Source organism: Bos javanicus, chromosome 19, assembly GCF_032452875.1.
Source record: "Bos javanicus breed banteng chromosome 19, ARS-OSU_banteng_1.0, whole genome shotgun sequence".
NCBI classification, from domain to species: domain Eukaryota; kingdom Metazoa; phylum Chordata; class Mammalia; order Artiodactyla; family Bovidae; genus Bos; species Bos javanicus.
In genome coordinates, this window is record NC_083886.1 from 22,105,127 (window position 1) to 22,129,869 (window position 24,743).

Genomic DNA, 24,743 nt, shown 5'->3' on the forward strand with positions numbered 1-24,743 from the left:
CATCCCTGGGATTCTCCAGGCAAGAACACTGGAGTGGGCTGCCATTTCCTTCTCCAATGCATGAAAGGGAAAAGCGAAAGTGAAGTCGCTCAGTCGTGTCCGACTCCTAGCGACCCCAGGGACTGCAGCCTACCAGGCTCCTCCGTCCATGGGATTTTCCAGGCAAGAGTACTGGAGTGGGTGCCATTGCCTTCTCTGAAGCAGCATCTTACACAGTCTTATTTCAGTATATGAACCACGTGGATATATTCTGCAGAGCCTAGTGAAATGTGTGCATAAAACCGATGTGCACTGGTCACTCTCATACATAGTTAATGCGTTTTGCAGAGCAGCTTGGAAGTATATATTGAGCTTTGGAAATGTTACGTATTGAAGACTTTGAAAATTTATTCTAAGGGAAAGAAATCCAAATATCGGAAAAATAAGATGCATAAATATGGTAATTGTAGCATACTTCATAATGTTTTAAAATACATAACCATCTAAAACAGAGCTATAATTAAGTAATTATAGCCAAGCCACTTAATAAAATCTTATTCAACCATTTAAATGATAGCTATAAAGATAGTATTAATATAGAAAAATGGTTATGATGTATTGAATAAAAGTGAATTGAAGTAATGCTAGTAATGGTTATATTAATATGGTAGAATTTGTTTTCTTTTTTTACTTTTTTTGTGGGGGGAGAAGGGCATCCATGCAGCATGTGGGATCTTAGTTCCCTGAACCAGGAATCAAACCTGTGCCCCCTGCAGTGGATGTGCAGTCCTAACCACTGGCCTGCCAAAGAATTCCCTCTATTTTACTTTTTTAATATGGCTTATATTAATTTGATAAGAGAAAATACATTCAATTAGTTAGTATTACAAATAATAAAGGAACAGTAGAGTGATAAATCTATAAATCTATTTTGAGTTGCTCCTTGATTTTTAGGGCTAATATTTATGTTTCAACTGAAGTGCATGACAGTAAAGCTGTTTGGGATCAGTTGGCAGCTACCAAGGCAAGGTACCCTCTGTACAAAAACCAAAAAATCTTAACAACTATATTTTCTGCACTTTGTACTTACGGCTATACAGATAAGAAACAGTCATCTGAAAATAGCGGTGGAACCAGAGTGAATATTAGTCGTTTCATGCTGGGTAATTCTCTTTGAAGATTAATTGTTCCTTAGGTTTGGCACTAACAGAGTAGGGTTAGGGTTAGGGCTTCCCTTGCAGTTCAGTTGGTAAAAAATCTGCCTGCAATGCAGGAGACCTGGGTTCAATTCCTGGGTTGGGAAGATCCCCTGGAGAAGGAAATGGCAACCCACTCCAGTATTCTTGCCTGGAGAATCCCATGGACAGAGGAGCCTGGCAGGTACAATCCATGGGGTCGTAAGAGTCAGACACAACGACTAAACCACTGCCACTAACAGAATACAACAACAAGTAAACCTCATTTGGCTCACGTGAAGCCCTTTGATGACTTTTCTCATTTCATTTACGTTAAAATTTCAACAAAATAGCAACATAACTATAAATGTTAAATTCCTTATTTGGTCCAAACAAGGTCCAGATACTGCTTTTGGTTAATTGTCTTTTAAGTCAATGAGTTTATAATAGGACCCTCTTCCGCCCATGTTTTTTTTTTTCCCATTTGAATTGGATCATTTGCTCTGTAGGAATTCCGGTTTGGGCTTATTGTGTCCTCTAGTGTCTTTAAAAATGTATCCTTCTCTCTTTTACTTCGTATTTCCCATCAGCTGGTAATTAGATCCAGAGATATGATTAAATTTAAATTCTCTTCTCTTTTTAAAAGTTTTTTGCAAGGAATTTTCATGAGGGTTACTATGTACTTCCTTTTACATTACATCAGGAGATATATAATGTCTAGCTGTCCCCCTTTTAAGTGATATTAATATTGGTCAGTAGGTTTAGGCAATTATCAATTTGATCATTCATAAAAAAGTTCTCCATGAACTTTTTTCATTGCCTATTGACTTTATTATGAATTATTTTACATTAAAAAAAAAAGTATGTACAGTCAACTACACTTATTTGTAATACCTTCCAGTTTTCCAGAACTAATTATGATGGCTAGCCAACCACTAATTTCTAGGTATATAGAGTCTCCTAACTTTTTAATGGAAACTTTATGGTTTGTGTTTGTTTGCTTTTTACTTAAGGCTTTGGTGTATCTAGAATGTGGTGTAAGATGGAGTTCCATTTTTATTTCCTTCCAGATAGTTGGCCATTGTGCCTGTGTTATTTGTTAAAAATTCATCTTTTCCCCATTGAATTAATTAATGCTCTTGTCCTGCTTTAAAACTCTACAAACTGAGATCTTTATTTCTTTTTCACTAATAATTTGTCCCTACACCAGTACCACATTTAATAGAGTGTTTTGGTGCATCTGATAAAGCTAGTTTCCCTTCACCCATTTACATTTTTATTCAGTGTTTTAGGCTTTCCTGGTGGCTCAGATGGCAAAAAATCTGCCTTCAGTGCAGGAGACCTATATTTGATCCCTGGGTTGGGAAGATCCCCTGGAGAAGGGAATGGCAACCCACTCCAGTATTCTTGCCTGGAGAATTCCATGGACAGAGGAGCTTGGCAGGCTCTGTAGTCCATGGGGTCGCAAAGAGTCGGACATGACTGAGTGACTGTCACTCACTCAAAAGTCATCCAGTTGACAATCTAGAGACAGAGATGGCTAAGGTATTGTTATTTACAAGATTCGCCAAGGAGAGTCCCAAGTGTCTTCAGTGTTTTACCTAATGATTCAGTGTTTTACGTAATGATTTAGTAGCCATTGATGATAATTGCCTTGATTTATTATTTCAATAGAGGTTATTTCCTTTGTTTTTAAGAATTTGGTTTTACACATCTTAAAAATATAAATTGTATATGATTTCTATAGTACATCTCTTTGATTTTTAAATATACATCCACAAAATAGCCATTGTGAACTTTTTTATGATTCACTTCAAAGTTGACTAATTATGACTTCCTTATTAGTTTATAGATTTTAAAAAATAGATCAGCTTTCTTTTTGCTTCCCTCTAACCCCCAACAGATTGAAGAAGAAATGTTGGCTTTGCAGAATGAACGCACAGAACGAATACGAAGCCTGCTGGAACGTCAAGCCAGAGAAATTGAAGCTTTTGACTCTGAAAGCATGAGACTAGGTTTTAGTAACATGGTCCTTTCTAATCTCTCCCCTGAGGCATTCAGCCACAGCTACCCGGGAGCTTCTGGTTGGTCTCACAATCCCACCGGGGGTCCAGGACCTCACTGGGGTCATCCCATGGGTGGCCCACCACAAGCTTGGGGCCATCCAATGCAAGGTGGACCCCAGCCGTGGGGTCACCCCTCGGGGCCAATGCAAGGGGTACCCCGAGGTAGCAGTATGGGAGTCCGCAATAGCCCTCAGGCTCTAAGGCGGACAGCTTCTGGGGGACGGACGGAGCAGGGCATGAGCAGAAGCACGAGTGTCACTTCTCAAATATCCAATGGGTCACACATGTCTTATACATAACTTAATAATTGAGAGTGGCGATTCCGCTGGAGCTGTCTGCCAAAAGAAACTGCCTACAGACATCGTCACAGCAGCCTCCTCACTTGGGTACTACAGTGTGGAAGCTAAGTGCATATGGTATATCTTACTCATTTTTGTAAAGCATTCTGTTTTGTGTTTACTAATTGGGATGTCATAGTATTTGGCTGCCAGGTTTTTTGTTTTTTTTTTTTAACTTTTGAAGAAATTTTGAAAAGGGGAACTGTCATGTAGGTGTGTATACAAATACATACACACCCATATATATGTATCAAGCCTGTGGTTATAAGAAATTGGGTAGATAGGGGGTATTTTTGAAAACTGCAAAAATAGACTGCAGCAGTGTATCTTGAGTCATCACTTTGGGGCAATGACACATCCTAAGAAGGATGTGAAAAGATCTAAAGCCTTTCTACATATCCCAGATTCTTATAAGCCACTCACAGCAGGCAGCATATGCTGAAACAAGTTCTTACTGAAACACATCTGTATCCCCTTACCAACGTATTTTCTTTATTAAATTGGTCTGACTTCTCAGCCTCATTTGGAGTGAAAAAGAACATGGAAATCCATGAACACTAAAGGGTTGCATTGACTTTTTCAGAGAGTAGGAAACAATTTAGTTCTTTTTCTGAATGCTGCGTAGATTTGTCAGTGAATTTTTTTTTTTTTTTTTGGTGCATTCAATTGTGCCTTCTTTGTGGCATGGTGAGATGGAGGTGCTTAAGGAGATCACAAGTGGTGTGGGAATTGTATCAACAAACCCGTGAGCCTTTAAAGGGGAAGACTAGAAGGGTGAGAGAGGCCCCTGAAAGTTCATATGGTAGGTATGTTCAGCAGCAAGAGTGAGGAGATGAAGCTTCTGTATCCTGACGTTTCATTGCTTATACTGTGATATCTCATCCTAGCTAAGCTCTATAGCTTCCAAGACCCCAAACAGTACTTCTACTTTGTACAAAAACAAAGATATATAGCCAATACAAATCAAATGCCAGAGGTATTTGAATGATGCCATATTTGCAAACTGCCATCTATTGGAATTTTCACCACACTACATAGACATAATTTGATTACCCCCTTTTGGCTTATGGGATTTCCTGTTTACAAGTAGAATAGCCAATTATTTAAATGTTTAGTTGCCATAGTGAACCAGGAGTCACTGAGCCAATGGCTTTGCCAGCTGCTGACTAATCCTCATCACCACTGTAGATTTTGCTGCATGTGCAGGTCCTCTTTTTTTTTTTTTAATTGCTGTTTTTGTTGCTGCAGTAGTTTACAAACTTCTAGTTCCTTGAGCCTTAGTGACCATTTGGCATCATGTTAACATCACACAACAGGAAACACCACTTCCAGAAGTCTCTAGCCTCAGTGCTAAAGTACTACTGAAAAGGAACTAGCTAGTTTGGCAAAGTAGAAAAAAAAAGTAAAGTAAGTTATAGTGGTCAGGGAATCTCTTGACAAACGCTAACTTTTTTATTTTTTCCCACAGAGGGGCATGTTTTGTTTTGTTTTATTTTGTTTTGCAATGAAGGATCAACCCAATGCTGAAAGTTAGATGTTACTTGGTATTCCACTGTTAGTGTGGAAATTGAGTTGAAGGTGGGTAGGAAGCTGTGAGTATGACTTGAAGGAAAAAAAATGTTCTTTTCAGTGATAGAGTTTCTTACAAGTTACTGTTTTGCCCCTTCCCTTGTCTTGAAGAACCCTTGCTGCTAACTCTGGATCCTGCTTTTCATATAGTCAGAGGACCCCCAGGTAGAATTTTCTAAGGCCCTCTCAATGATACTCTTCACCTAGGTCCAGGCTAATGACCAACCAGTAATCTGTTTGTTGAAATCTTGGTTTTCTCAACCAAATTTAAGTCTTCCCCAGGTATGTCAGTCTAATCTCCATGAATCCTCCCCTTTAGGAATTTCTGGCATTCATTTAAAGGTAACTGGAAGAAAAATTAATGTAAGTCTTTTAAAAGCCAAGATCACAGTAGAACTCACACACAGTTTTAGGCAGTGTTTCAGGTAGCGCTCTGGTACATTGTCCTCTTGGCCAGGCTTGAAATCACCAGTTTTTAGGTGAACATGACATGTACTTGCTTGTCTGTCTAATGAAAGGGGCTTTTAATTTTCTGTCTTTTTGCATTCATGTTGTGTACAGTATTTCAAGCAAACTGAGGTATCTACCTATTTGGAGGAAAATGATAGAGAGCTTTAGAGTTAATAAAATGTATAAAAATATAATGAATTTGATACCTTTTATAAAAATTCTTACTAGATCTGGCCCCTCTGTACTGCTGGAGGGGTGGAATAGAAGTGCAGATCAATTTTACATATAAAACTCTTTAAAAAATACTACCAATAATACATGTTAAAGTCCACTTGTGGACTTGAATTAGTCAAATTGAGTTATTGAATTCATGCAGACCGTATGTACTTGTAAAATTGTGGTTGAATACTGACTCCAGATGTCTATCCAATAGGTTGTTGTATCTGATGTGTGTGGCAACCAGTTTTACATGTAGGTCATGACTATACCTGGATTATTCCATTAAGTTAATTTTAATTAAAGTATATATAGTTTGCAAAAATGGTTCAAATTAATTGATTTGTGTGTGTTTGTAAGATCTAACTTCTGAAGAATATCATACATAGTAGGAATCATCAGAGTAAAGCTTGTAGCAAGAAAATTTGAAAGGTTTTGAGAGATCCTAAAGAAAGAAGCAGGCACTTTCTGAATCAGTGTACAGACTTCAACATTTGATCAAAGTACTACTACCTCCTCCCCAGTGTTGGTGTTCACTATATATAAATGTGTTTGAGAAAATAAGAAGTATGGGAGATTTTACACACGCATATCAGAAAGTCGTATACACTATGTCTGGCATCCAGAGTCGGCAGTGTGAGTTTCTTACGTTCACTCTCTCCCCCTTTTTTAAGTTCGCATTTGAAAAATGCAAAACCTCATACCTTGATACATTGTTCCTAATGGGGTTCCCTTCCTTTTGCACTTATTTTTCCCTTATTAAAGTCAGCTCTAACCCCAAATTAAAGTATCTGGAAGTATTTTCATTATATAGATAACATTAGCTGGAAAATATGTTTATATTTTATTCAGAGCTGCCATTCTTTTCTAAGTCATTTCTGTGCCTAGAGATGAACAGTCCTGGAATTGAAGCCACACCCATGGATATGAGATGCTTGGTACTCTAGGCCAAGGGTTTATTGGTAAATTGAACTTTTTAGCATAGTCAATATGATTTTCAGCTGCCTAGACATCAAGTAAACACCATTTAGCACACTAAAGAAACTGTCCTTGACTCTCTCCCACTCCCACCTATTTTTCCTCTCCCCCTTTTCAAAAATCAAAAACACTTGGAGTATCTTTTTCAAACCATAAGGCAGACTTTAGTAACTTTCTACTTCTTTATGCCTGGCATTTTAAACTTTTATAGAATACATTGTGTTGGACACTGGAATAATACTGTTTATTTTCACCTGTGAAAAATGACTCTATTGTACTTGAAACACCTCCTTTGCATTTCTCCATTTGTGCCATTCACTAGTGGAAATAAATTGTATTATACCATAATCTACTGGCTTTTAAAAACTGTGTTAAATATGCACATTTTTGGTATAGCTATTATCATTTGTATGTATATATTGTATATACATATGAGTGTCTATATGTGTGTATAGATAGATGGATATAACTCATACTGTACATTTCCATCAGGGCACTTAAGGTTCTGTTATATTGTTTTGTTGTTTCAGTCCTCAGTTAAGGCAAGAATGCATGTGTTTCTTAACAATTGAATACTCTGGGTTGATATTTATGAGAAGGTGGTCATTAGATGGAGTCTTTTCTTTTTTGATCCTTTCTTAGCACTTGAGTGGGTGGAAAGAAAGTTAAGTAAATTGTGGAACCATAAGTTGCAATGCAGAAAAGTAGTGCTGGGGAAGGAACCAGTTAGTGTTCCTGTGAGTTTGTGTCGTGATGCAGTGAAAGATAGTGATGCAGAGAGAAATGAACCATGGAAACTAGAAACCACTGGTGGTGATTCCTCTGCAGAGATGAAGAGAACCGATAAGTCACATAATCTTCATGTGCACTCCATCCATACATAGTGGTGCCATTGATCCTCTTACCCTTTTTGTTCCATTAATAATGATGATGATAATTATAAACTTTGCTAAGGACCAAAACATCCAAGAAAGAAATTACTGCTAAAGCATCTAAGGTTCTCCTAAACAATAAAGTCAACAGGAAATGGCCACTGGGAGAGAAGGATTTGGTGTTGGCAAGGGGCTTTCTCCTTTCGGCTGCCTCTTCTTGCTTGCTGATAGTGAGTTCTTCATGTACTGTCCACCCCTTCAGAGGCAAATCTTTGTAAGCACAGCTTTGGCCCCACACTGCAACCCTCTCCTAGGAAGTTTATATGGCCCTGCGTTTTGTTCCATGCTCACAATGTGAAGTGTCTAGTGTGTATTCAAGTCAGAAAATAATATATTTAAGGTGTTTAAGTGTGAATCTCCTATAATGATGAAAGAGGAGGCTCTTATGTCTTAAAAAAAAAACTGTCTTCTCTAAGGAACAGATCTAAAACTTGGGCTGTCATCTTGGAGTTGCTTACCAAAATACAGATCATTATTGTTAAAGAGAAACTGATTCTCTGTTTTCCTTCATCTGTCATGATAGTGCCCCCAACCAGGCTGTAGCATTACCTTTGAAAAGGCCCTCACTTACTCTTAGTTGTTAAGAACTGGAAATTTTCCATCCTCAGATTCCTTAAAGGATGAAGAGTATGCTGTACACTTAGCAGACTTGCCTCTTGTATGCAAGGACTACTGATTGAAGTCTATTTTGCTGTGTGTCTGGTTATGTTGTCTGCACTTTTATTAAATCACTACAATAAGTCTACATTGGAAATGACTTAATTTGTAAAGAAGTTTTATTAAACACTGTCTAGAAAAAGAAAGTGAAGCTGAGAACTCTTCCTTTGCTGTGTGTTTATATTTTCTACTGAATTCTGGTAGCCCCTTTTAAAGTCAGTTGACTAGTTCTTCCCTCACTTACATTCAGATTTCCAAAATTTCACTCATGCAAGGGAAGAGAATCCATTTGGCCTAATAGTAGTCCTCAGATCATAAGTACATAAATTAGTATGCACCTTATCTGCCTGTTGTGGGTTTCTTAAACTTGCACTTCCCTCTCACCCACCCCAAAATAGATATCCTTTAAAGAAAATAAAGGCAGAGAATAAAAACTGGGGAGCCATTTACTATGTCACCATCACTGTTAACTGTTACCCAACAATCAGAACTTTTTGAAGTTTCAGAGGATGTGTGCATGTGTGTGTGTGTGTGCGTGCGTGTGTATCTGTTTGATTGTGTTGGGTTTGTTTATTTTTAAATATACAAGAGATTCTTTTTTTAAATAGAGAAAAAGGTTAATCCTCTCTGAAACAGGATGCCCATTGGATATATTAATCTAGACATCTGTAGGTAGTTTGCCATGAAAAAGTGGAGAGAAGATGAGACTTGTGAATGAATGAAAAGGGTATCTTGATACCCCAGAATTCCCCCCAAAGTACGGGTAATTCAACCTGCACAGTTTCCTTTTCACTCATAGTTTTTAGCAATTGTGAGTGAAGAAATCGTGTAATTATCTGTAAATATGTAGCTAACAAATTGACCTAGTTTCTGTATTTTTTTCGTTTTTGTACTAAAGTTTATAAGTCTGTGCCAGCTAGAGAGGAGTGGCTGTCATTGCCAGTTGTGGTCCTAGCATCTAACCCTGAAACCATCCTAGGTGACATTTTTAGAATTAATGCTTCAGTGTTGTTAAACAGGGGGAAGTTAAGTTTAATCATTGGTCAGGTTTAAAATTGTTTGAAGCAGAGTCATTTTATTTAATATGATTACATGTCCTCAGTCATGAATGAGGTAGGGAGCCTCCCTCCCCCAGTGGCCATGTTTACAGAAGTGTGTTTTGTCTATAAAGTGCAAGAGTTTTAATGTTTGTGTAAATTACGCAGGTGATAACATTATGGCTTGAAACTGTTTATTGGGCTCTCTCGCTGAATTTTCAAATGAACTATGCTTATTACTGGCACATTGATCCCATTTCTGGAGCATTTTTCCTATTTCCAGAACTACATATGTTCCTTTGTCATTATCCCTTGATATGCCTTGTAGCCTAAGGTATTAAAAGCTGGTAAACATAGATGAGGGAAATGCATTTTTTTAAATCCATGAACCTTCACTTGTATGCTTTCATTACTCATGTTATGTTTCTATGGCAACTCTGAGGTCAGTGGAGTTTAGAAATGAGATACCAATATTAATGAAAAGTGTGTGCTCTTTGCTTTTGCATGGCTTGGCTTAGCATCAGAGGTATATTAGGCCACTTGAAAGCATGAAGACCAGTTGTATGGGAACAGGTTTCTCTTGGTGGCACATTTTGCTTTTTCTGAGCCCTCAAATACATTGCCTCAGCGTGAACATTATTGTTTCTATAATTACACATGGTCATGGAATGAATTATGTGACTTAAAAGGATGGAACTGCTTGATGTTTGCAGATTCTAACTGGCCATGTGACTGTTTGGCACATATCACACAAACCTGGGGGGAAATATTGGAAGCCTTCTAACCCCTGTTTAGTCATAGACAAGTGTATTCAGCTTATCAAGATACTGACTGCCCCTGTTGTGTCGCCAGAAAGCTCTTCTTTGGTGTCCATTCCAAATGTGCTTTCTTGCATTTCATAATATCAAAGAAACCACCACCTCTTCTCTCAAAAGCATTTTATATGTCATACCTTTTATTCTATATTAAATGGGAATTGTGCCTGTTTAGAGTGCCCCTCCAATTAATTACATCCATGTGTCTAAAATAATCCAAGCCGGAGGCACAGGTGGGAAAAACATTTTTTTTTGAAGTCCACTCAAGGCCAGTAATTTATCTGACAAGGTATTTTACCACATTATCTTGACATTTGATATATGAGCCTATTAGAAATTGCAGGTGGTTTCATAGGGCAAAATCCAAGTGGAGAGGGATATGTGGGGTTTCTATTAAGAGATAATTTTGTTATTGTTTTACCTCTCCTTTTATGATCCTCCCCTGCTAGGTTAGAATGGGTTAATTCTCCAAATTTGTTTTTTATCTTTTAGGGAAATTTTTACAAAAGCAATGGTCTGATGTAAATAACATTTTGAAGTATAGTGCACATAACTTCCCCAGACTATTCCAACCTGATAATTTGTAAATGCTTTAGAGTTTTTTAAATTAACACTTGTGTTGCTAAATCCTATTTATGTAAGTCTGCTAAAGATTTTAACCCATTTAAAACTTAAACATTTAAATAATGGATGGGTTGCTCTGAACAATTTAGCTTTCAGAAACCCCTTGTTTTAGTATATGAAAAGGATAGCCTAATGCGCATTAATGAGGTTGGAGAGACTATGAGAAATATGTATAGTGTATATTTTAAAACAGCTTTGCTTGTATTGTGAAGATTTAAAAACAAACTTGAGATTTTTAACGTAACTATTAACACAGTTTTAACATAAGTTATCCCACTGGGTTTAAGAGCATCTTGAATGTATAATCCTTTTTGTAACCCAGGTTGGTTTCTGCTTTTACCAGTCATCCAAACATATTATTTATGATTTTAGTTTTATATACTCATTTACTTTTGTTTTCCTCAACCAGCATGATTTTTTTGCACATGTATTGTAGAAATTTTTAAAAAGAAAAATCAATACATCATTTTCTCTGAATTTTCTTCACTTCTCTCTTCCTTTCTACTAACCCGTTACCTTAAAGGCCATATCGCTCCATTTGCATTATTTGTGCAAATGCCAGGGTTGGTTTTTATTTTTATTTTTGCTATTTACCGAAAAAAAGAAAAATGCTTCAGTCAATTGCTTTTTTATTTAAAAAAAAAATTAAAAAAAGAAAAAAAGCTGTAACCTTATCATTTCTGAGTAGACCATTGAAAGATGAATGCACACCTGTAATAGACCAGGACCAGCTTTGGTGGCTAAATGGAATATTTTAACTAAGCAAAAGGTTCTTTTCTAAAAATGGTGTATATAATCCACAATCTCTTTCAGTTATTCCCACAAGTCAGGGGTCCAGATAAAATGAGGGTTATCAGCTAACTGATACGTTATCATTGAGATTCATCAATGAATTTGTACATTTCTAGTTCCCTTTGGTGAAGGGGGAAAAAAAGATTTTGCAAAACCTAGATTTTGGCTTGGTTTATTGCCTCCTTTTTTGGCAGCCTTCATCTTCTCATCTCCCAAAGCCCTTGAGCCTGTCGGGTTTTCATGGTGGACAAAGGACCGTGGTCTTTTAAAGCTGGGACGTGATTATTTTTTGGTGAGAGATTATCATGTTGAAAGTGATGTTCTGCCACTTTCCCGATGACTAATTTTAAATCTACACAGTCCTCTTGATTTTTGGACCAAACAGATGCCCACAGTGGAGGCTTCCCAAGGGTTCCAATGGAGAAGAAGCCTCTCCCCCACTGTCAGCACCAGCTGGTAAAAGTGACTGTACAGATGTGCATTTTCTTTTTGGTAGAAATGGTTTGCAGCACTAACTGGTAAGGCTTATTGTACAGTATATTGTCAGTATTCTTCTGGTTCAGCATACCTTATAGTTCATATATAACCTGTATTAATTGTATAGATTGTGCATTTAAAGCTGTTACCAAGTTGTCAGAACATAAGAGCGAAAACAAGGTCATATGTAATATTTTGTTTGTAAGTATCCTTTGTATCATAGCAAAGGAAATGTTTAAAAAAAATCAACTGTAATAAAGTAATTTTAGTACACGGAGTGTCTGCTCAGTTTTTTTTAAGTAATTGTATTTCCATAAAATATATTTCAGTTCAATGACTGTTTATTGGATAATCACTGAATCTCAGGCACTGTGCTGGATGAGTGAGATGCGGCTAAAGATGAGCTCCCTGATGTCGGCTCTAGTCTAATTGCCTCAAATTCTGTGTACCCAGGCAGTGACGTAGCCTATTGTGTTGTGGCTGTGAGATACGATTCTAGTTTAGGTTCTAACGGTTTGATGCATGTTCTTAAGTTTTATACAAACGTATGTTGTGGTCTGTATTACTGCAGTTCCTCCCGTACACATGGACGCCCAGCTGTCTGTAGTTCTCGGACCTTGTGCAAAGAAAGCTTCTGAAGGTGGTTTCATCTGGGTTTATCTTCCCAGATTTTAAAATCACCACATTTTAGCCCTGAATGAGGCAGATCATCTAATCCAGTCCTGTTAAAATGACTTTTTTATCAGAAGGCTTGGAGGGATGGAGTTTCATGGACTGGGGCTTCTATGTTTTTTTAATTAGTAGTTTTAAGTGTCATTTTAAAAAGCATTATTGAGATTACCTACTTTATTGAATTAGAAGACTATCAGAAAAGTGGCTCTTTAAAACATAGCTTTTAAACTCCTAGAATGTTGATATTGAGCTACTTTGAGATTAATTAGCATTTACATAGGGTTTAATTTGCCTGGGTCAAACAGCCAAGATTAGTTTCCAGGTGTTCTCTCTATCATTTCCAGCATCCCACCTTGAATTTGGTTGAGCTATTAAAAGGGATTTAAAAAACAAGATTTCTGTTTATATCTCCACAGTTGGGCTGTTCAAACTGCAGTGAAAGGAGACTATCATAAAACATGTGCTTCTAACCATGTCAGCAACTCAAAACACATGTTGTTATTGACCAAATGCATCAAAGATGCTCTGAGTTAATGCATAGGGTTTAAAGCCTATCCTACCTGACTATAAAAGAAATTTGAACAGAAATAAAGAATCAGCACAGTGGTCTGCTAGCTCCACACCCCCAGGGTTTTAAGCTAGCACTGTCATCTACATCTGAGTGATGAAAAACTGCTAAACCAGGGTTTTCCTGTTGCGTGTCCCAGGCAACTAGTGACTATATTTTCAGATACTTGTTCTCACAGATAAGAGACAAGGCCGCCAAGGGGGTGCTAAGGCTATGCAAACTGCAATAAACAACTTTAGGGACACCAATCATAGATACATGTTGACTCCATCACAGAGTTGTGCAGCAGCTCTGATAACAAATTCTCCTTTTGTTAACACCCTTTACATTATGGAGTTTAAGATGAGCATTACTTATTGTCATCTCAGCCAGTGATTGACTAGGAAAAGGCAAAGTTTGGCTTGAAGAGCAGTGGTTGGGGTTCTGGTCTTTAGCCCCGTCACTACTAACTGTGAGATCTTGAAGGGCACATCCTTTCTGACATCACTTATAAGAAAAAAGCAGATGGTTTTTTGGCTAGAACAAATGAACCAATGATAACATGGTTATCAGCACGTGTGTGTGTGTGTGTGTGTGTGTGTGTGTGTGTGTACACGCACGTGCTTGGGAAGGGAGTGGAAAGAGTTTGCTTTCAACCGGGCAACCCAGCACTCAGTCTGTGAGCCTCAAAGGTGCTGCTCTTCCAGGTCCTTCCCTACTTTGCAATAGAATTAATAACTAGAACTTCTTGGCCTTATAAGAATCGGAAAAAAGATTCTGATCTGAAAGCAGATGTCACCTCATTACAGAGGTCTTTGAACTCTGATTGTGGAATTAAATGGACTTGCAGAACGGGATCCATCTGCTTTTATTATTTCATTTTAGCCTAACAGACCTAAATTAAGGCTTTTTCATTGTCTCATTGTTTTCATGTGGAATAATTCATAACTTGCCCAAAAGTCCTATGTGTCACTGATGAAGGAGAAACTAGAATCCACATCTCCAGAAACTATTGTGGTGCTCTGTCCAACACACAAATTAGTAATTGCCCCTGGAAAATATCTCTATGTAGGTATCATTGATGATCAGGGAATTTTGAGCCTACTGGGAAATTATTAGCCCAGAGCAGGAGGACTGGTTATTGATTAAACAGAGCTGCCAGTGGTTAGTGTTAGTGGACACAAACCTAGATCTATAGAAGTGAAGCAACACCCAGCAAATAGTGTGCAGTGAGGCTCTGTTAACTCACAGGTAGGTAAGTGTGGCTCGGTACATAGACGATTTGAGACAAACAGCATGTTTGTTTCTGGAGATTTAAAAATGACATTCCATTGTTGGAGGGAGACTGCAATTTATTATTCAGAGGCAAACAAGTTGGAGAGAATTTTTTGTTTAATCACACTAGTGATAGACACTAGAACAGGATATTATTATATAGGAAGGCTGGAGGAGCTAGAGATACTTGTTTTTAAAGTGTTAATATCTTTTATTGTTTGTTTTAATGAAATTCCACTATTTCTCAGCATAGGTTCCCTCCACGATGTGTGCCAAGTGGCTGTCTAGGTTGCATATTCTACCAGAGTTGTGGGACTTCCTGCTTCCTAAGGCATTCATTCCACCTCTGGGCACTCGGACACTCCCTAGGTATAACTTCTCAATCTTAACTCTGTAAAATGTGATAAATAGTGAAAACAGTTTCTTATGCCATCCTTTGTGGCTTGGCTGTAGAATCATTGATATCACTGAATCACTGGTATCATTGGCAAGTTCTGCCAAAGTGGCCAAGTATATCTGTTTATTTAAGCATGGAGAAACTTTAAAGTTCATTTCTAAAGGAAGAAACCTTGGCATTACTCAGTGTGACTGAGTGACAGAGGGTCCTGTGGTCTGGGTGGAAGATGAGTATAGAAGACTCTCCGGCTCTGGCGTGGTTTTGAGGTTGTATATAAAGCTGAAATGAGACTTCCTGTGTCAAGACCTCTTTTATAACAGCACTCAAGTCTTAGCAAGGATATCTTCTTCACACAGAGACAATGTCTTCTCAAAATGAGGATTTGGTGCTATGTTTTTTTCACATTGTCATCTCTGGCCAAGCCACCTTGGAAACCCATGTATAAATACACAAAATACTAAATCTTTAAGAGAATTAAGTTACAGCTTAAGCACAGTTTTTGATATCAAAGGTCAGAACTTAGCAGAACTCAAAGAAACTTTGAGAAGCAGTTGTGGGCTTCCTACATTCTGATCCAGTGGATGGAGACATAACTCAGTTTCCACCTCAGAGAGAATGTCTCCTTTATTGTCTCTGGGTTGTGTTTTTTCCCCCTTTACCATTTGAAGGTGTTTATAAATAATAAAGAGACCAAAAGGGGAGGCGAGCAAGTGAATGAGACCTGAGTGGGGTGCCAGACACGCTACCTGGAAAACTCCCAACTCATGGCGCTTCCTTGGGTTTTGTTTGTGTCATCGTTTTCTTGCCTCCCCAAGTTTGTAACTTGTCAGTTTGTCCAAGGGCCGTGCACTCTCTCAGAATGTGTGTGTGGGGATCTTCCATCTGGTTTCATATAATTAGCTCACAACCAAAGTGGAGCCGGTTTGGGTGAGTCCTTTATCATTAGATGAAGGGCAGAGTCACCCAAACCTGCTTGAACAGGAAGTACACTTTCTTGCCAAAAATGGGCTGAAAAGCAGTGATGTCACCAAACGGTGATGAGAAGACGGGACAGAAGTAGCTTTTTGAGAACGGCTTTGAGTACATTTGGCACAAGGGGCATGGAGGAGAATTGGGGTTTAGGTCATTAGAGCTGTGGATCCAAGGCAATCAGTGGAACTGGATTGGGCTGTTCTGAAAGCTTGGCTCTGGAGAGGGAAAGGCTAGTAGTAGTGTCAGAAAAGAGGGAACTAACCAAAAAAACACCTCAGATGTGAGGTTCATACTTTTATCACTTAAAGGAGACATATATATATATCTTCCTCTACCCCCACCCCACAAGCTTGCTTTCCTGTAAAAGGTGAACCATGATTTCTCCAAAAGCTATTATCTTAAAGGACTAGAGTCTCAAGGTATCTGGCCTAGAGAAACAATCCAGATTTTAGCCCTTAGGGGCCATTTAATCCTGGGGGTGCAGGTGGCGGGGGGTGTTTAAAAAACCACTGTTTGGTTTACAGTGAGTTCTGAACTATCATAGGGTCCTGAATATGGGAGCGCCAGAGCTAATAAACGGAAATCTCCACTGTACCAGATGCTGGGGGAGAGGGTGGCCAGATGTCAGTAGTTCTTCACCAAGCCTTATACCAAGGTGGTTAGCCAGAAGTACAATGGCTTATTTGGGGTTCCCTTCCTTATTATTGGAGAAGGCAATGGCACCCCACTCCAGCACTCTTGCCTGGAAAATCCCATGGACGGAGGAGCCTGGTATTATTTCTCCTGCTCAGAAACAGTGAGAGAATGTTAGCTGAAGAACGTGGAGGAAGAGGAACCAGCAGTGGGGAAGGAGCGGGGGGAATCTTTTCATGACAGGATAAAGTGCCTTAGACAATTGAGTGTTGTCTGCCTTCCGGTTCAGATTCTTAGATTAGTTTATAGAGTTTCTTCTTATTTGATCTAGAAGAACAAGAATGGGCGAAGATTATCCAAATCTAACATCATGGCCCTAGGAATTCCTCATACCAAGCCTTAGGACATGGTAATCGTCTCTCCTCCTTAAAACTGCTTTCCTGTTGGTGAGGCCAGGATGGAGCTGCTTGTCGAAACAGGTGCTTTCTTTTCTTGATGACCAATTAAAACTTCTGGGTAAAGCTTTCTTTTTTGGGGGGAGGGGACAGACTGGATGTCCTACTGTATTGCTTAATGGCCTAACCCAAACCAAGTTGTGTGGGTCAATCCATACAATACCTTATTTTACTCTAATCTTCAGCATTAGTCCTCAAAACACCGAGGTTATCAGTCAGTAAGTGGCCAGATCCAGGGGAAGCTTTCTCTTCATCTACACGGATGGATAGCCTTTTGAATAATTGAGCAGAAAAGGCGTGATAATGTGAAATATTCATAAATCACTGAGTCAGCTCCAGTCAATCTCTTGGAACTACTGTTTTCTCTAGTACCAGATGTCTCTCTAGGCTCTGAAGAGGGAAAGGCTAGCAGCAGTGTCAGAAAAGAGGGCAACTAACCAAAAAAAACCCACCTAAGATATGAGGTTTGTACTTTTACCACTTAGAGAAAGCTCACATCTCTAGAGAAAAACACCTCTCGCTGGAGCTCTCTGGAGTAATCCCCCAAAATGGTACTGGAAGGAGCACCTAGAATGTCTGAAAGCCTGGCTCCTTGAGCCATGGTCAAGCACACCCTGCGATGATTTCCTATTCTTAATCACTCCTGGAATCTCTCCAGTGAGTTTGGAGGTCCTAGGCTGAAGCCCCAGATCAGCCCCCCACGCCCAATCAAGACTTGCAGAACTCATCCAAACACTGGACCTTCGTGTTCCAGACGCAGGTGTTCACGTTCTCTGCCTTGTCGCCCTCCCCAACCCAGTCTCAGCACAGCACTGGCCGCCTTGGGCCTTTTTCACTGACACAGCCACACGGCTCTGTGAGCCGCTTCCACAGCTGTCACCACGTGAAGTCAGCGGAGCGCCACAGCCGCAGAAAAAAACAAAACGAGGGAAGTGGGACCAAGACACAAACATCCTGTCTGTCCCCACTACCTCAAGTGGCTCCAGCTTGAGAAGCTGTGGGGCACAGACCTACCAATGGCTCACAAAAACGCATCTTCTCTGTGTCATTGCTAGTAAACTAGCATTTTCTCTAAAGTCCAGGAACTTAAATGGTGCTATTCTTTGGCTTATGAAGTCAATGACAGGGGACAGTGACGGGCAATGCCCCGCTGCTGAGCCAGGATGAGTTGGCATGTGCAGAGCAAGGTCTGGGCAGGAGTTCTCCCCAGGGGTCAGTGAACGCCAGCTTCCGGGGGGTTCCATCTCTTTCCACAGACCAGTTTAATAGAGGGGCTGGACCAGGGGCAAAGGGCTGCAGTGGCCTGGCCGCGTTCTGTCCTAATTGCCTGGTAAGGACTCAGCCATGTGCAGTTCTGTTCTTCCTTGTGAGGCTAGGGCCTTCTCAGGTCAGGTCTCACCGCGTATAGGATCTCTTCCAGCTAAAGATCTCCTCCAGACTGGAAGAGGGGGAGACCTCCCGCTTCGGCAGGGTTCCCCAACGACGCCGGCCCGCAAGGAAGGAAGCTCGGCGCCTGCTCAGCCCTTTCATCCTCTCTTCCGTCCGGAAGAAGTCAGTCAAGGCCCGGAAGTACTCCAAGGTGACCTCATGGCTCCAGGCTGGCAAGGGCTCCTGGCGCAGGAAGCCGCAGTGGCCCCCGTGGCGGCTGAGCAGAAGGAAGAAGTAGGGGTTGCTGTGAAAGAGTTCAGTTGGCAGAAAGTGGTTTGGGGGCCCGCACACGGGGTCGTCGGCACTGCAGATGCACAGCACAGGTACCGCTGCCTCATCCACATCCCGGAGGGGGTCGTTGTGGTCCCAGTAGGTGTCCCAGCTGATGGGGAAGCTCTTGGTGTGGCAGAAGAGAGTCTCCTCAAACTCCCGCAGGGAGCGGCTCCTGAACAGTTTGCCGGTATCCACTGTGTCCTCCAGGGCCGTGGCGTACCTGGCAGCAAGAAGTTGGAGGAGGAAGGAAGGAAAGAGAAAATAAATTGACAGCACATGTTACAGAGTGGCTGCCCACAGGCCAGTATCTGACCACGGAGGCTTTCTTTGGCCTTACACTTACTCCTTGGAAGGAAAGTTATGATCAACCTAGATAGCATATTCAAAAGCAGAGACATTATTTTGCCAACAAAGGTTCGTCTAGTCAAGGCTATGGTTTTTCCTGTGGTCATGTATGGATGTGAGAGTTGGACTGTGAAGAAGGCTGAGTGCCGAAGAATTGATGCTTTTGAACTGGGGTGTTGGAAAAGACTCTTTAGAGTCCCTTGCACTGCAAGGAGATCCAACCAGTCCATTCTGAAGGAGATCAGCCCTGGGATTTCTTTGGAGGGAATGATGCTGAAGCTGAAACTCCAGTACTTTGACCACCTCATGCGAAGAGTTGACTCACTGGAAAAGACTCTGATGCTGGGAGGGATTGGGGGCAGGAGGAGAAGGGGACAACAGAGGATGAGATGGCTGGATGGCATCACTGACTCGATGGACGTGAGTCTGAGTGAACTCCGGGAGTTGGTGACGGACAGGGAGGCCTGGCGTGCTGGGATTCATGGGGTCGCAAAGAGTCGGACACGACTGAGCGACTGATCTGATCTGATAGTGTGTTTAAAAACTTCCACATTGTTGCCATCATTTAAAACCAGGAGGTTTGGGAATTCCCTGGCAGTCCCGTGCTTAAAACTGCTGTGGGCCTAGTTTGATCCCTAGTCAGGGAACTAAGGTACCACAAGCCGCATGGCGTGGCTAAAAATAATAAAATCAGGATAATTCACATAAAATGCAGCTAGCTGGCTTCTCAAAGGAAATGAGGAGGTCTGACAACATGGGCTGGCATGGCAACAATCAGGGTATTTCCGCCCTCCTTCCTGTATTACAGTTTCTATGAGGATGGTCATTCATGGCATCACCTCCTCAGCCCTGGGGCAACATTTGACTTTACAGCTGTGACAACTGTCCCCCTGACCTCAACTTCTGACCCCTGTAGGGAACTTGCTACAAACTGTCACCTCCTGTACTCCTCTTAGAACCCACTGGCTCAGACTATCCAAACCAGCAAGTGACACCCCCATCATTAACATTTTAAGTTGTATTGGTTTGCTTGCTTTTTTAAAAATATATTTATTTATTTATTTTTAGCTGTGCTGGGTCTTTGTTGCGGCACGGCCTTTTCTCTAGTGGTGGCGAGCCTAGTTGCAGTGCACGAGGTTCTCATTGCGGTGGCTGCTCTTGTGGAGCATGGGCTCTCACTACGTGGGCTCAGTCGTTGCGGCTCCCGGGCATTAAAGCATAGGCTCAGTAGTTGTGATGTAACCGGCTTAGCTGTTCCACGGCATGTGGGATCTTCCGGGACCAGAGATTGAATCCATGTCTCCTGCATTGGCAGGCAGATTCTTTACCACTGAGCCACCAGGGAAGCCCAGTTTGGTTGTTTTTTAAAAGATAATATGCTGTCCGGATGATGACGAATGTGACCTTGATCAGTGGGGCAAGTATTTCTAGAGAGGGCTGAGTGGCGGAGGAAGTAACTGAGAGTGTAATAATTAATTTACGGGGTGAGTTCCCAAATGGGAGCCTGAGAGTAACTGCTCTGGAAAAGAGGGATATATTGGCTGTTTCCACCTCCCTGGGGAGAGCCTGGCACCCTGACCAGGAGGCCAGGATGGGTAGTTCAGTACTTAGTTTGGGTTAATTCAGCCTTAGCCAGCTGAATTTGGATAGGTGCCTCCTGCAAACAGTCAAAGAGGCTTGCCCCAAGTGGGCAATCCCCAAATTCCATGGGCAGGGCAGTTCCTAAAGGCCCAGTTTTTCTTTTCACTTCCCCCACTGTATCCTCCAGCTGGTACCTGGGGTCAGCAGCACTGATGGTGGTCATTTGTGGAAGGAAACTGACAATTAGGCCATGTGAGAGCACCTTGCCCGTGGACTGTTCCAGTGGCTTTGGGTTGCCATGGTAGCATGTGGGCTGCTGTTGAGCTCAGGGTTTGGGAGGCAAAATGGAGCAAGAAAAGAAAGAAAAATCACAATTGCCACCACGTATTGGTGCCAGGCCCCGTACTTTGTTTATCTTACTTCATGCCACCTTGTGAGGTTCGATTCAGTTCAGTTCAGTTGCTCAGTCGTGTCCAACTCTTTGCGACCCCATGAATCGCAGCACGCCAGGCCTCCCTGTCCATCACCAACTCCCGGAGTTCACTCAGACTCACATCCATCGAGTCAGTGATGCCATCCAGCCATCTCATCCTCTGTCGTCCCCTTCTCCTCCTGCCCCCAATCCCTCCCAGCATCAGGGTCTTTTCCAATGAGTCAACTCTTCGCATGAGGTGGCCAAAATACTGGAGTTTCAGCTTTAGTATCATTCCTTCTAAAGAAATCCCAGAGGGGATCTCCTTCAGAATGGACTGGTTGGATCTCCTTGAAGTCCGAGGGACTCTCAAGAGTCTTCTCCAACACCACAGTTCAAAAGCATCAATTCTTCGGCGCTCAGCCTTCTTCACAGTCCAACTCTCACATCCATACATGACCACAGGAAAAACCATAGCCTCGACTAGATGGACCTTTGTTGGCAAAGTAATGTCTCTGCTTTTGAATATGCTATCTAGGTTGGTCATAACTTTCCTTCCAAGGAGTAAGCGTCTTTTAATTTCATGGCTGCAGTCACCATCTGCGGTGATTAGTAACTCCCTTTAACTGAAGACGAAAGTGAGGCTCATAGGGATTAGCTAGACATGATGGCAACACTGTGGTGGGGCAGAAAGACCTGGGATGTGGGGTCAGACCCATTTGGGTTCAAATCCTGAATTTCTAGCAACTTAGCTAACCCCTTCATCCCCTAGGAAAGCAACAGTGTAAGCCGAGGCCTGGTTATTTGCTGTGGGACTGTCACCCAGGCCTTTTCAGTGGAAGAGTCTCCCTGTCACCCTGGTGGTAGATTCTTTTCTTTTTGGAGATTTAAAGAAATATGTTTAAACATTCTTAAAATTTTTGCATTAAATATTGAGTACATACCTAGGAATATGCAAAACACTTGTCAGGTCTAAGGAATTTCAATAAATCAAATAACCACCAAATTTCTGATTTCTGTCATCTCCAGGCTCAGAGACTATAAGGAAACTTTCTGGACAATCAGTCACAATTGCTTCCAGAGCCCTCTTTGCTGATTTGACTAGGCGATGTGCAGCATCAGATGCTTAGGTTGCTAGGATGAAATGCAGCTGAGGTGAGGCCAGGGGGCCCCCTGGGTTGGAGTCCCCGCTCCAGCTAATGATGCTGACTCAGTCGGTCCGTGGCTTTTAAATTTGCTTCTCTGATTCTGTCTAGATTAGAGGGTTTGGACGCTTCAGAAACTGTGTGGAGAACTCTGCCCAAATTGCTCTACACATGTTTGATTCAGTACCAGGCAGAACTGTTTCCCAGCCCCAAACCCCTACCCACCGCGTCTGCGGCCCCCATTACCCACCTGCTGAGGGCGATCTTCTGGTGAAGCAGAAAGCCCCGCTCATAGGGCCAGGGCAGGCCGGCCTCAAACCACTCGCGGCAGCGTAGCACGGGCGAGATGCAGGCGGCTCCGGTCATGTAGCTGGAGGAGCCACACTCGCCCAGGTAGGACAGCAGCAGCGCCGAGCCCGAGCCCTCGCTCACCGCGAACAGCGGGGCCGCGGGGTGTCGGAAGCGGATGTAAGTGATGGCCTCTTTGAGGTCGGATGGGTCCCCAAAGGGCTGCAGCCGGGGGCTGACCAGTGGGCAGCCGTGGTGGCCGCGCCGGTGGAAGATCACCGGGTAGTAGCCGCGCTCCAGGGCCAGCAGGCAGAGGCCGAGCACGTTGCGGGTGAGGCGCCCCCAGGCATTGGGGATCACCAGCAGTACCGCCGGGAGGCCCCCGGCGTTGGTGGCCCGGCGGCCCCGGGCGCCAGGTCCCACCACCCAGTCCAGGGCCACCAGCCCGTCATCTGCCAACTGCAGGTACTCCCGGGCCAGCTCGGACCCCGGCCCCACCGGCAGCACGAAGTGGCAGAGGGTCTGCAGGTGGGGCCCGGACAGCCAGGGGCGCGGGCCCGGCTCCAGCGCGGCCGAGCGTCGCAGAGCGCGCAGCAGGCACTGGGCCAGCGCCGACGGCTTACAGATGAGGCTGCAGCCTCCGGGCAGCGGCTCCCGCCCGTCGCTGAACTGACCCGCGGGGCCTCCGCCGTCCACCTCCTCCCCGTGATCTTCTCCCCGCGCCCCCGGCAGGGTCCTCGCTCCGACGGCGCGCCTGCCGGGCCGCCGCAGCCTCAGGACGAGCAGGCAGAGCAGGGCGAGCGCAGCCAGAAGCAGGGCAAGGGCGGCGCCCCACGGTGGCATGGCGAGGCCGGAGAGCCCCCGGCGGGCTGTCGCGGCGGGGACGCCCCTCGGCTTGCTCCCCGCTCTGCCCGCGGCTCCGCCCGGCCGCGGCGGCCGCCCAGGGCCCTCCCGCGGGGCAGGGAGAGGGTGCGCTCGGGATTGGCCGCGGCCCCGCAGAGGCAGCCAGTTCGCGCCCGGCTCCCCTCACCCGCCCCCCCACTCCCGCCCCCCGGCCCTTTGTACAGCGATTGCGACAGGCAGGAGCAGAGGGTGAAAGGAGCGGAGGCCACGGAGAGGCAGCGAGGACGCGCCGGCGAGGCGGAAGGGAGTGGGGAAGGCGAGCCGAGGAGCGGAGTGTGGGCGGCGGAGGAGTGGGGGCAGACGGGAGTGAGCCTCAGGATCCTCTGCCCCCACCCCTCCGCCCCGCGTGGTGTGTGGCTCCCGGGGAGCCCCTGCGTCACTGCCCTCTCAGGGGCCGCTGCCGAGAAGCAGCAAAAGGGAGAAGCGAATGAACCGCAGCTCCCGGCGCGGACTCCGGGCTCCCGCGGGGCGGCGCGGCGCGGCTGCAGCGGGAACCATCACCCGCACCTCTGTCGTCCGGACCGGTGGTCCTCTCCGACCTCGATGTCGGTCTCCGCCCCGCCGGCACCCGCAACTGCGCAATAACTCCTGCCGGGAGAGGGTCCGGCTCAGGGCCAGCGAGGGCCAGGGCAGGCGTTCCGCCCCGACAGCGGGCTTGCAGTGGGAGCTCAGAAGGCCAGGGACCTCTCGTTCCTTTGCCTGCATTAGAGCGCCCTGCCGACGCCCCCGCGAGCACGGGGTTGCCCTGGATCCTGGCTGCAGGGAGAGGGAACCCTCAACACCGCTCCCCAGGAAGGACTTCCCCAAAAGAAACAGCCCCTGAGCCGGAGGGAAAGATGCATTCGGGTGCCTTTGGAGGGGGGTGCCTGTCACCCCGCGAGCGGGCCGTGGCGGGGGATGGATTGAGTCTTTTCATCAGCTCAATCTCTGGAGCGCGGGGGGCGGGTAAGAAATACCCCTTGCAAGTCACAAGGGGTGGGGGCGGTGGATGTGGGAGACGCTCTTGTTCGATTTCAAAGTTTCAGGCTGGACATTACAGCTCTCACTCTCCACCCACTTTCCCGTCTTCCCTCAAAATCTCGAACTGGGCCAAGGAGATGGGCGCCCCGCTGCGGGGAATGTCTGGCCCGAGCACCCTGCTAGGGGAGAGGCCTGTGATTCCACCTCACGAGGTGGCCAAAGTCTCCTCGGGCACCGGCGGGTCGCCGTTGGGCTTATCACGAAAGCGGAGGCGGACGTGGACAACAAAGCAGCCCCCAGCCCGGCTGCAGCTTCCCGAGACTTCCAGGCCTGGGAGCTTGGAGGCCCGAGA

The 24,743-nt window shown here is 43.9% G+C and overlaps 2 protein-coding genes across 3 annotated transcripts in view; one reads left to right on the forward strand and one right to left on the reverse strand.

The window, feature by feature from the left end:
- TAOK1 (TAO kinase 1) overlaps positions 1–12,382 on the forward strand; it is a 109,773-nt gene extending 97,391 nt beyond the window's left edge. For both annotated transcript variants that reach the window (XM_061389516.1, XM_061389517.1), the window contains one exon: positions 3,058–12,382. In XM_061389516.1, the coding sequence (XP_061245500.1) occupies positions 3,058–3,519 (462 nt within the window). In that variant the 3' untranslated portion in view covers positions 3,520–12,382. The remainder of the gene's footprint in view (positions 1–3,057) is intronic.
- ABHD15 (abhydrolase domain containing 15) lies at positions 12,178–23,532 on the reverse strand. The gene is made up of 2 exons (XM_061389528.1): positions 22,491–23,532; positions 12,178–18,977 (listed from the first exon to the last, which is right to left on the reverse strand). The coding sequence occupies exons 1-2, from the start codon at positions 23,369–23,371 to the stop codon at positions 18,452–18,454; spliced, it is 1,407 nt and encodes a 468-aa protein (XP_061245512.1). The 5' UTR covers positions 23,372–23,532; the 3' UTR covers positions 12,178–18,451.
- Between the last annotated feature and the right edge of the window lie 1,211 nt (positions 23,533–24,743).

Excerpts from the sequence above, each read along its gene's own strand:
- ABHD15 (XM_061389528.1), bottom strand. The coding sequence starts at position 23,371 with ATGCCACCGTGGGGCGCCGCCCTTGCCCTGCTTCTGGCTGCGCTCGCC. Across the intron at positions 18,978-22,490 it reads CAGAAGATCGCCCTCAGCAG|GTACGCCACGGCCCTGGAGG; the intron begins GTGGGTAATGGG and ends TCTTGCTGCCAG.